The following is a 12409-nucleotide window of genomic DNA, read 5'->3' as shown; positions in this document are numbered from 1 at the left end:
GAGGAAGAAATGAACTTAGCTGTTAAATATGCTAAACTCAAAAAGGCAAGTGGTCCTGGTGAAATTCTGACAGAACTATTAAAGATAATAAAGGTGGAGGTGTTGGTTGGTCTGCTCAAAAAGGATCTCAACCATTCTCTGGAGAAATTCCCAGAGAATGGTTGAGATCATTGTTCATACCCATACCAAAATGTGCAAATGCACATTTTGGTATGGGTATGAAAATAATAAATTTGGTATGAGAATTTAGAACAATTAGGTTGATGAGCCATGCATTGTAGATACTTCTATGGATTATCCACAACCGAATTTATAAAAGATGTGAGGAAACGCATCTTTTATAGTGATTCTCAATTTGGCTTCCGACAAGGACTGGATGCTGCTTCTTGGATTATGAAAAAACCTTCGATCGGGTAAGACATTGACAACTGTTCCAAATCTTAGAGAAGATTGGAATTGATAGCAAAGACATCAAAATAATATCAAATTTGTTTTGGGAACAATCAGCAAATGTATGCATAGAAGGAAAAGAATCGGAGGAGATAGAAATTAAAAGAGGAGTTCATCAAGGTTGTATTCTATCACCAATATTATTCAACATGTATGCTGAATAAATTTTTAAAGAAGCTGTAGAGGGATGTGCAGAATACTGGGATAAAGATTAATGGCAATACAATAAATATGATCAGATATGCATATGATATTATGTTGCTGGCCATCTCTGAGAAGGAATTACAAGCATTAATGGATAGAATTAATAGAAAAACTGAAAATTTTGGTCTGAAGTTGAACATCAAGAAAACAAAACTTATGGTGATCAGTAAGAAAGAAGTGCAAACAAAAATTATAATCAATAATGAAGAAATTGAAAGAGTTAAAAGTTGTCGTTATCTTGGATGTATGCTTAGTGAAGACTGGGACCATTCTATTGAAGTACGCTCAAGAATTGAACAAGCACTTACAGCCTTCCTTAAAATGAAGCATCTTCTATGCCACAGTGATCTTATGCTTCCTTTAAGAACAAGAATATTGAGATGTTTTGTCTTTTCTGTCCTCCTTTATGGAGCTGAGGCCTGGACACTGACAAAGAAGACCCAGAATAAGTTAAATGCTTTTGAGATATGGTATTACACACAAATGTTAAGAATGTCATGGACTGATAAGATAAAGAATGATGAGGTCATGAGATGAATGAAGAAAAAGACAGAAATAACTAACACCATTAAAGACAGAAAACTAAACTATTTAGGACATTTGATGGGGAATGACAGTTATAAGATGTTGCAATTGATAATCCAGGGCAAGATCAATGGAAAAAAGAAGTCAAGGGAAATGAAGGAAATCTTGGTTAGCAAACCTCAGAAAGTGGTATGATCAGAGTAACAAGAGTTTGTTTAGGGCTTCTACCTCATGTTCATCCATTGCGAAGTTCACAGGCAACCTCTGCAAAGAGACGGCACACTGAGGAAGATCAACCCACAACGACAGATGGAAGTTTGTTCCAGCAATCAACCACCCACTGGTTAAAGCCAAATTTCCACACATCTATTCTACAACTGTCTTTCCTCAGTTTGAATTTATACCCCTTCAGGTACGTAATCTGGGCAAGAGGAAGAATCCCACCAGCATTTAGCTTGCTGAAACCATTCAATGCCTTATACACCTCAATCAGATCACCTCAAAGGTGCCTAGTCTCCAGATGCTGCAATTTGCAGAACTTAACAATTTCTTGGTAAGAGCAACCCTTTGTACTCATCACCAATCTCGCTTCTCTGTACTTGTTCCAGCAGATCTACCTCCTTCCTAAAATGAGTCCTCAAGACCTGTTATGCAGTATTCAAGGTGTGGCCTGTCCATTGCCTTATACAAAGGTATAATCACCTCCTTATTATTTCTTGCAAAATTCCCATATATCATTGACAAGACCCCCATGAGCTGCTCTGGCAACCTGTCTGACTGTACAATTACCCCAGCTCTTTTTCATTCTCCACTACCCTGGATGTAGTACCACACAGCTGGTACGTTACTCTGGAGTTACTGACACCTATATGCAGTACTTTGCAGTTGCCAATTTTAAACTTAAGTTGCCACCTCTCAGCCCATCTGCCCAACTTTTCTAGATCCTGTTGTAGCATAGTGTCATTAACAACCCTGCCAACCTTTGTATTGTCTACAAACTTGGACATTAAGCCTGATATACCTTCATCAATATCATTGATAAATTCAGAAAACAACAAAGGGCTCAACACGGACCCCTGTGGGACACCACTAGTAACAATGCCCATTGATTACCACTCTCTGTCTTCTCCCACTCAACCATCCCTTTATTCATAGCAGAAACTTGCCCTTAATGCCATACTGTTCTACCTTTTACAGTAGTTTTCCATTTGCAACAGTGTCAAAAGCATTCCTGAAATCCATGTATATGACATTAAAATTATTTTTTGTATCCAGTTCCTTTGTGACTTCATTGTAGTATCCAACCAAGTTGATCAGACAAGACTTCACCTTAACAAACCCATGCTGTGTCTGAACTATAACAGCAGTTGTGTCTAGATGAACCTACAATGTTTCATTAACCAGTGACTCCATTATTTTCCCTGAAAAAGAAGTTCTAACAGGTCTGTAATTACTCCTGTTCCTCTTTGTGAATTGGGGATACATTTGCACACATCCAGTCAGTGGGGACCTCCCCTCAGTTCAAGGATGCTCTCATAATTATGGTAAGGGTTTTCTTACTTCCTTTGCTACCTTCTTTAATATAATTGGATAGAGTCCATCCCAGGTTCCTTATGTTTAAATACAGCAAATTTCTCCTCCAATTGCTCACAGTTATTACAAAATCTGAATGAGTATTTTGCATCTACATCCACAATGTAGATGCAAAATACTCATTCAGTTTGTCAGATATTTGAGCAGGATCATCAACAGTCAGACCATCAAGTGGACCAACCTGATTCATCCCCATCCTTTGGGAGTTTATATAAGTAAAGAAGTCTTTGCTTTTTTTCTTTGCATTGTTTGCCAAAGATTTCTTGTTATCTGCCTTTGCTTGCTTAACTTCCTTTGTGACTTGATTACGGACTAGCTTATATCTACTATAGGCTTTTATGTCGCCTGATAATGTATATGCATAGGATGTTTTTTTCTTCTCTGCCACGAGTCTCATTAATTCATCTGATGTCCATTTAAGCCTAAACCTTGAACAGCATTTCTTAGTTGGTATGAAAAGCTTAGTAGCCTCCAAGATTAATTCCTTGAATGCTTCCCATTTAGAATTTGCTGTTGGTAACGTCATCAGTCCCACTGTATAGAATATAAAAACTTTCTGATTTTCTGTAGTCACCTTTACGAAAGCAAAAACCCATTACCACTAATGGTAGTTACATTTTTAAGTAAATCCCACATCAGTACACTCTGATCACTGTCACTTAGTGGTTCTCTTATTTGAAGATTCTTACTGCATGAACAATCACTGCTGATAATCAGATCAAAAGTATATCTCCCTCACTGGTTGCTTCTGTAGAAAGCAGTCATCCAATAAATTCATGAAATCTTACTAGTTTGCAATTGACCAAGCTACAAGTTCCATTTAATATCTGGGGAGTTAAATCCCCCATTATAAGACATTCTGATTTACTGGCCCACTCTATTTCTCTGTACAATTGTTCATTGTACTCATCAGATAACATACTCCTATGCTCATTTTTGCTTTCCATGTGTCACAGTAAGCTGACTCAACATTGCACTGTCCACCCATGTCAACTGGATGCACTTCCTCTGATTTTATGTTTCATAATGAACAATAAGACCCCACTTCCTTTCCTATCCTGTCTATCCTTTCATTACACATTTTACTTTCCCAAATTTCAATTCTGCATTCCTTATATCTGTGTGACACCATGTCTCTGTTATCCCAACAATATCTGCCTTTGATGTCTTGACCAGCACTTCAAATTCATTAAATTTATTTACTTTACTCCTGGTATTGGTCTACATACAGGTAAACTTTCACCTGTCCTTACTCTTAGTTACCCTAACACAGCCCATGTATTTACTTAGTCCACAATGACTTCCAGCAGTCCCTGAATTGCCCAGCACCTTGGTTTTCAGGCTGCTGCTCAGTAGAAGCAGTGCAAGAATCACTTTTACCTCTGTCTGCAGTTAATCTTTTAGTCTGTGAATCCTCCCAAGTTAACAGTTTTCTGACCCACCTAACACTGCTTCGATAGCATCAGCAAATATTCTTGCAACCTTTCTAGCCAGGTGGGTAAAACATGCCTGGCAACCCAAAGGTCGTGGGTTCGACCTTTGGGTTTTTGCACTACTCTAATCCCTCCTCGGGCTTGGATTAGAGTAGTGCAAAAACTTTGGGAGGCACATTATGGCCACAGAAGCCGATGCACCAACTAACAAAAAAAAAAAAAAAAAAAAAAAGAAAGAACCTTTCTATTTAAGTGTATTCCATCCCTATAGAAGCAGCCTCTGCTGCTAATAGATAGACTACCCTGCAAAAAATTCTACCCTATGAGCCTTGCACAACCTCTCCAGGGTTTATAACCAAGAAATAACCAAGCTAGAGATCAATATGACAATGTACAGGTTGAGGCTACATACCAAGTCATTGGAATGATTCCCGGATTTTCAGGTAAGTGAATAGCAGACCAGAGAAGGACCATTGTCACAAAGAACCTTATAGCAACTGCAATCTTGGAAAAAAATCAAATACGTGAGCAATCAACTACAAAGGACAGTAAATATAGATAGCAAGGAACCAGAGGAGGAGGAGCAAGAAGAAATACAACCCAGAGCAGCCAAAGTGAAAAGAGATGAGGTCATGATATCCAGAATAGAAGGCCCTAACAGAATTCGAAGGAATGGACCCCACAAAGATCCACGTAATACCAAAGCAGAGACCCGGTTGAATCTTGTAGAAAATCACAAACCACCTCAATCAGCAAATGTGGTATAACATTGGAGGCCATCCACACGGCCATATACTGTATTGCCATAGCAGCCACTAGGATTAATGAAATAGAAACAAGAGACCAACAGCAGAGGAACTGAAAACAGAAGGAACCACCAGCTCGGGAAAAGAGACTTCAGCAGAAAATAGAAGAATTAATAGTGAAGGTAGGCCAATTGACCTAGTACCAATGAGGTAATAGGAGTAAGAAATTGATTTTAAAAGTGAAGAGCATCCTCAAGAAAGACAGTGTCCACAGCAAACACAAGACCAAAAATCAGGGAATAGGAGAATACTTAGACACACACTGAAGCAGAACCTCCTCACACTCAGCAAGAGACCATGCTGATACAAGGAGAGCCTTTTACAGGAGTTTCAGAGAAGACGGGAAAGAAGTAAACGGAACACCCGAGCAGAAGACGATTGAGGAGTTCTGGGAAAATATATAGAGCAATGAAGTAAGACATAATAACACCTTGGATAGAACTAGAACAGAAGAAAACCAAGGACATACAAGAGATGAGACAGTGGATAGATTTGGAAGGAAGAAGTACAACAATCAATCAGGAACTCCCACAACTGGCAAACCCCAGGAATCGATACTGCTGGTACAAGCTGACTTGCACACACAAGCACCTAGCAGAGAGTTCACCCAAAAGATAAGGCACCCAGAGACAATCCCAGAGTTTCTCACTCAAAGAATCACAGGCTAAAGATCAAGATACAAGAAACCCAGCAAAATATAGGCCAATCACTAGTCTCCCAACAATGTAGAAGATCCTGACCACCTGCATAACCAAGAAGATATCAGACCACTTTGAGAGCCAGAGCATAATGGCAGAACAGCAGAAAGGATGCAAGGAGCAATTAACCATAGATACCAGAGTCTTAGAGCCAGCCTACAAGAAGCAGCGCAACCTGTACGTGGTCTACATTGATTACTGTAAAGCCTTCGACTGTGTGCCTCATAGCTGGCTAATAGAGATGCTGAAGATTTACAAAGTCAATCAGACAGTGACAAACTTCCTAGAAGCAACTATGATGAAGTGGAATACCACCATCAAATTTTGAGAATACCACAAACAGGTCCAGTGTTCTCCCCAGGATCTATCGAATGGGCGCACTGCTCGTTGAATTTAACTGACCATCCAGTTAAAATTTAAATAATTCTCACTGTACCGTATGTTACTGATCTCAACCAATATTAATTCGAATGTACTATGTGATCAAGGTCAGTGCTACAGGAGCAGACACCAATCCAGCTGGAATTGTGATTGGATGCTGAAAGATCAGTAGAATTCAGCTTTCCGGTATGTAACCTACCTATGAAGTTTAAGACCTCCCACTATTCGACCATCGCGCCGACGTCATGCGGCCATCGTGTAGTTCAACACTGCGAATCCAGATTACCAAGAATATTGTTGTGTGCTTTATGTTGAGTTATCAGATGCCAGTCGATTTACGGCGTTGATATGTTGGTTGAATTCTGTGATTCACTGAGCCAACTCAGGTTCACTTTTGTTATTCAGATCTTTCGGACACTTTCTGAGTCGACTCAGTGTATCGACTCGCTCACTCTGCAGCCATCTCTATGGCAAGCTGAGTATTATAATTCTGCAAGCTAGTACACCATGTTAAATTCTGTGAGTTGTTAGATGCGTTGTTTGTCTTGGTCTCTCTACAGGAGCACAAATATAATAATATACAGCACTCTCGATTCACCGGAATCAGATTAACTGGGACAATTCAAGATTCCAAATTAAAAAAAAAAAAAAAAAAAATCAACCAAAATCATAAAAAATTAAAGTAAAAAATATAATAGGTATAAACAGATGTTTTGCAGGTCGTAAATAAGTGACAAGAAGCTGCATTATAAGTCATCATTAGGAGATCAGTGTGCCTATTATCTTGCAACCCCTGCTGTCTTTACACCCGCCACTCAAAAAAAAACCCAAATGTTTAGTTTGTTTTAGTGTGTCGTGTTGATTGTTGTATTCCATCGCAGTGCAAAAGGACAAATTTTGTTTCATTATGCATGTCAAGGATGTCAGAATTTTTTTTATAGTAAATTTTTTTTTTTTTTTTTTCGTTTAGAAATCGCAAAAATGATAGGCAACGCAAGAGTTGTGCTTTCATTTAAACAAAAACTTGAAATTATTCAACAGTTTGAAAACAGTGCATCCGTTAAATCTCTAAAGAACCATTATAATGTTTGTGACCAAACCATATGCGACATTGTAAAAAATAAAGGGAAGCATCGTATTGGACACGTGAGTAGTGCGTGATAAGTTCTTTATCTATCACCATACTTTTTATGTAGGTTGCTGAAAATTTTTTTATTTAGCAAGTCCCGGACTTACATAGCTTCGGACTTACTTTACGTTATTTATAATTTTTTTATATGACTGAAGATTTCAAGTAAAGGGGGGGGGACACATTTCACCATAATGTGTGTCCCCCTCAAAATTCCAGTTATCGGTACTATTGCAAATGCAATAAGATCGAGTTTACTACCCATTTATAATTATATGCACTAACAGAAAAGCCCAATAACCCGGAAAGTGCAAATTATTTTTATTGTTTTATGGCAGTGACCTCCAGAAATGTGCTTTAGTAAAATGTGAGCTCACGTGGGGTGATAACAGTGAGTTTTCCCCTTAACCTCTGTGAAGTTCTTTTCAGAAAATTTCGTTTTGACCACTGTTATCATGGTGTCAACTAAGAATAAGTGACAGCAGTACTAGTAAATCTACCAAGAAAAGGAAAGTGATCGAGTTGGATCAGAAAATTAAAATAATAAGGGTGTATGAAAATGGCCAAACGTTAACAAGTATTGCACGGAATTCAAATTTGTCAGTGGCAATGGTGAACACAATAAAGGAGAAAGACAAAATACGAGAAGCGGTCAGCACCAATGAAAGTCAACTATAATAATAACCAAGGCTATGAAATATATACCAGTTTTTACAGTACAATAACATGTTTTTTCTTCCTTTTATGTTTTCTTTTCTTTTCTTATGTGTCACTCTGGCTACTTCATCGCTGTCCCCAGATAAAGTTTTTAATTGAACTAATTAAAAATATATAACTATTTTTCTTCATTCTTCTCAGGATATTATGTGGTTTTTGTAATTTTGGCATATCAGCGATATAGCAACAATATTTTATTGGTCATTCCCAAGTTACGCAAATCTCAACTTACGTAAGAAGTCCTGGAACGTATCTCTTACGTATGTCGGGGACTTACTGTATTTTGGATTAACCGGGAAATCGATTGTCCAGGAATATTTTTTTACCATCCATATATGCAATATACAGTAGAGAGTCTACTGTATATTGCAATAAAATAAAACAAAATAAGAACCCATAATGAGTAAGAAGTTAAATCAGAAAACATTTAAATTTAAACATTTAGATTTAAAAATTTTTCATTACAGACTAGTTTGGGGCTAAAGCCTCAGATTACGTAGGAAGCTGGCTAGTGTACAAGTTAGTGCAATTGCATCATTTCTGTACGTAGCCGTCTACTTAAGTAGTTATAAATTGACATCATTAAGTATATCTTATATTGTGAATGCCTTCACAATGAGTTACCATGGTATTGCACTACCTCGAATAAGTAACGCTTTACCATAGGAGAAGACTATTGTTACTTATTCTCAGTGGATACCATCTCCCATACAGCACTGTTTTGGAGCTTATTGGCCCCTCATCAGTGGGTGTGCAGGTACCCTGGTGTTGTAATGATGACAACCCAGTTGCGAAGTATAACCACAATATGAGAGATGCCTGATGGTGTGGGGTAATTTAGATTACAGAATAGTTTAGGGCTAAAGCCTCAGGTTACGTAGGAAGTTGACTAGCATACAAGTTAGTGCAATTGCATCATTTCTGTACATAGCCAACTACTTAAGTAGTTATAAATTGGCATCATTGAGTCTATCTCATATTGGGAATGCCTTCACAATGAGTTACCATGGTATTGCACTACCTAAAATAAGTAACGCTTCACCATAGGAGAAGACTTCTAAAATGTTACTTATTCTCAGCGAATACCATCACCCATATGGCACCGTTTGGGTTTCACAATCCTGAACACCTGTAGGATAGTCAAGAGAGTTCCTTGACCCCAATACTAGCACCAGACATAACAACCACGTTGTGTACTTGGTAGCAGAAACTCATCATGGGGTAGAATTCCCCAATCAGGAAGAAATAATATAAGAGCATCAAAAATAATAATGCTTTGTTTTTAGATTGTTGATGTATAATCTGTAAACATTTAATAGAAAGATGTTTTGAAAGCTGTCTGATGATAGAAAGATCCCATGGGTCAGAACTTATAGAGTTTAATAGAGTGCATATTCCCAAAAATTATTTTCAAAAATTAAATATTACAGAATGTTATAATGTGGTTTATACCATTAGATATATTTTTGCACGCACAGTTCAAAATTATAATACATGTTTTTTTCTTTTTGTTTTTTTTCTTGTCATTTTAGAATTAGCTTCATCTCAAAGTGAGTTAGCGAATTTTTTTTTTTTTTTTTTTATGAAAACCCCAAACACGAAAGGTATTAAAACCTATAGTACTTAGTACCGTGCATGGGTTGAAGGAGAAGTATGGAGGGAGGGGGATGCCGGAAACTTTGCTCTAGAGACTAGAGAATTAAATGAATAATATCTTATTCAAATAATTTAATCTGATTTTAAGTGTGTGTTGCCACTGAGAATAACTTAAATGTTAATTTTTTTATATAAATATGTTTTAATTAATTTGCAAATAGCTTTCATCTTACTAATAATTCTCTAATTAATTAATATTTGCAGGAAATGGATATTAAAACAGTAATGAGCATATTTGTTGTACTCATGATCTCGATAACAGTGACAGCCAGAACTAATTCTGGTGAATGCCTGCAAAATGTACTTTCTGGATGTAACTTTACAAAAAGATTGGAAGTGATTTGTGGTCCTCTGGTTAACCTTACTGCATATGAAAGTCTGAAGAACAATTGTTGCTCTCCTGTAACACTTCATTTATATAAAACTAAAGATATTGTACTTTCCCCAGTTTTGCTCAATAGTTTCCCAATCAAAAGTATTATATTTAATGAAGTGTCTTTTTACTTCCTTAATGTACCTAATAGTGTTGTATCACCTTTCTCAGGAATGAATGATACTTTAAAAAAAATTGAGGTCCGCAAGAGTGAAACAGTGTTTACGTGGGACTGGACTCTTCTTTCTCAATTAGAATTATTACAAAGCTTCATCATTGTTGAATCATCTTTATGGTATGCATCTGAAAAATTCAGTTTTATATCTCCGCACTCTCTGGTTCTGTTGGAGTTGAGAAAATGTAACTTAATGTGGATTCATCCAGAAGCATTTAAGAAATTAAACATGTTAGTAATGTTATCACTCTCTGAGAATTCTATTTCTGAAGTGTTGAGAAGTATGTTTCCTGACAAGTCAGAACATATGTATAGCCTAGATCTCAGGTAATTACACATTTGTATATTTTATCTTAATGCAAGTTATAGTAACTTACAAGAAACTTTGAAGAATCACTGAAATCTTTTAGCAGAATTTCAGAAATATTGAAAATAGGTATGATCACTTATCAAAAACCAGTTCAAAATCAATAGACCAAAAGTATATGAATTGATAAACTTTGCATGTGTATAAATATATCAAAGCTATATCATAGCATTGTTGAACATTTACATTATGTCAGCAGAGTTGTGTGTTTAATAGTGAATTAATGACATATTACATTGGACTAAAATTAATGAACTGCATACACAGTTATAACAGATACATTTATTTTAAACAACATTCCCAAACCTCTCATGCCATTTGCAATCTGTGTGCAGTGTGCTATTTGAAATATTATTATTAAATCAGTTTTATTAACCCTTTTGCTTCACTCCCTGAACATCCTGCTGGCTATAGGGGGTGTACAGTGTTGAGAACATAAATCTGATTAACAATAGCCACAGTTGGATTATATAATAAATAAATCCAATGTAATAGTTATTATAGCACTGTATATGCAAAACAGTCATTATCATAACTCATAAATTGAACACACACATATAAGATATAATAAATATATCCTATGTAATAGTTATTTTAGCACTGTATATGCAAACAATCATTACCATAACTCATAAATTGAACATACAAGTGTAGTGACAGGAGCTATAACAAAGTTGTTACACTATAGAACCTTTTAACTAGCATGCTTGGTGCTGAGGGTTGCTGGATATGGTGTTTTTCTGAGTTTTGGATAGCCAAGCTTAAAATGTACAAAAAATACACAAAAAAAAATTCAGGTAAATAAAAAAATACATATATATTTATAACTAACATATCTGTATTCCATTGTTCTGCTTCCAAAACGAATGTATCCTAAGTTGATTCACATTAGTTATATGGTATCATCATCAGAGGGAATATCTTCGGAAATATCTTGTCTGATTGAGAAAAATGTAGTTAATGGGGTAACCACATGAGAGGTTGATGGCTGGGCCCATGGATAATTGCTATACATTTACATGTAGAGGTTTCTTCAAAGCTAGTTTCTGAAACATATCTTGTAAGCTAAGTTGTAGCTGTTTTGGTCTTCCTCTTATAAGCAGTTCCTAAATTTTGTAGTGAGACCTTATGTGATGCTGTGTACCAAAACTTCTCTGTTCCATTTCCTGAATCACTTCTTCTATAATATCACAATAATAATAAAATCAGTATAAATAAAAACTATTGATAAAATGATATTACATAATGATATCTGTAATATCATTCTATCAGTAGAGATTCTTTCTTCAACAGTAGCACCATTCTCATTATCATCATCATCACTCACATTATGGTTATTTTCTTTCATTACCATATCACAGATTTCATTATCTGTTAGCTGAAGGGTAACTGAAGCATGTTCATCAATATGGAGGCAATCTTCCACTGCATCTTCATCCAACAGCTGAGTTTCAGAGCATGACAAATCTGTAGCATAATTCATCAAGTCAGTAACAATTTTCTTCTCTTTAGATATCCTAAGTCCAGTAAAATCAGGTTCATCTTCATCAGAGAATATTGATGCTATCCACAGATAGGCCAACCATGTTTCAAAGGGTCTTTAGCAACCCTGACCCAGGCTTTTTCAGCAATCCAAATGCATCCTTGATATTAAAATCTCTTTGAAATTTCATTATTCCAACACCATTATTACATTCTGTGAGAATTTTAAGGAAGAATTCATTCTTATGGATGACTTCAGTATTTCTTGATCCACTGGCAGAATCAGACTCATAGTTATGTGGCAAATACACAGAAAATTATCTTTGATAAGCAGCTCAGCAGCAGGGTGTGCTGAACAGTTATCAAGAACTAACATTATCTTTCTGTCAGCAGACATACAATGTGCCTTAGCCCAGTGGT

General features: G+C 36.4%; 2 protein-coding genes across 3 annotated transcripts in view; both read left to right on the top strand.

The window, feature by feature from the left end:
- Window positions 1–681: 681 nt before the first annotated feature.
- Window positions 682–1191, top strand: LOC150084548 (uncharacterized). The gene has a single exon (XM_090376280.1). It carries the CDS (start codon window positions 682–684, stop codon window positions 1189–1191), a length of 510 nt encoding a protein of 169 aa, XP_090232406.1.
- Window positions 1192–10314: 9123 nt separating this feature from the next.
- The window catches only part of LOC150084547 (uncharacterized), a 133584-nt gene continuing 131489 nt past the window's right edge, over window positions 10315–12409 (top strand). For both annotated transcript variants that reach the window (XM_090375309.1, XM_090375308.1), the window contains exon 1: window positions 10315–10467. In XM_090375309.1, the coding sequence (XP_090231435.1) occupies window positions 10334–10467 (134 nt within the window). In that variant the 5' untranslated portion in view covers window positions 10315–10333. The remainder of the gene's footprint in view (window positions 10468–12409) is intronic.

Source organism: Mastigoproctus giganteus, chromosome 6 (genome assembly GCF_048544385.1).
Source record: "Mastigoproctus giganteus isolate SK-2022 chromosome 6, ASM4854438v1, whole genome shotgun sequence".
Taxonomy (NCBI): domain Eukaryota; kingdom Metazoa; phylum Arthropoda; class Arachnida; order Uropygi; family Thelyphonidae; genus Mastigoproctus; species Mastigoproctus giganteus.
Note: the sequence above shows the minus strand (reverse complement) of the source record. Positions and strands in the feature narration are given on the sequence as shown.

Coding starts and splice junctions, on each gene's coding strand:
- LOC150084548 (XM_090376280.1), top strand. CDS start 682: ATGATCAGATATGCATATGATATTATGTTGCTGGCCATCTCTGAGAAG.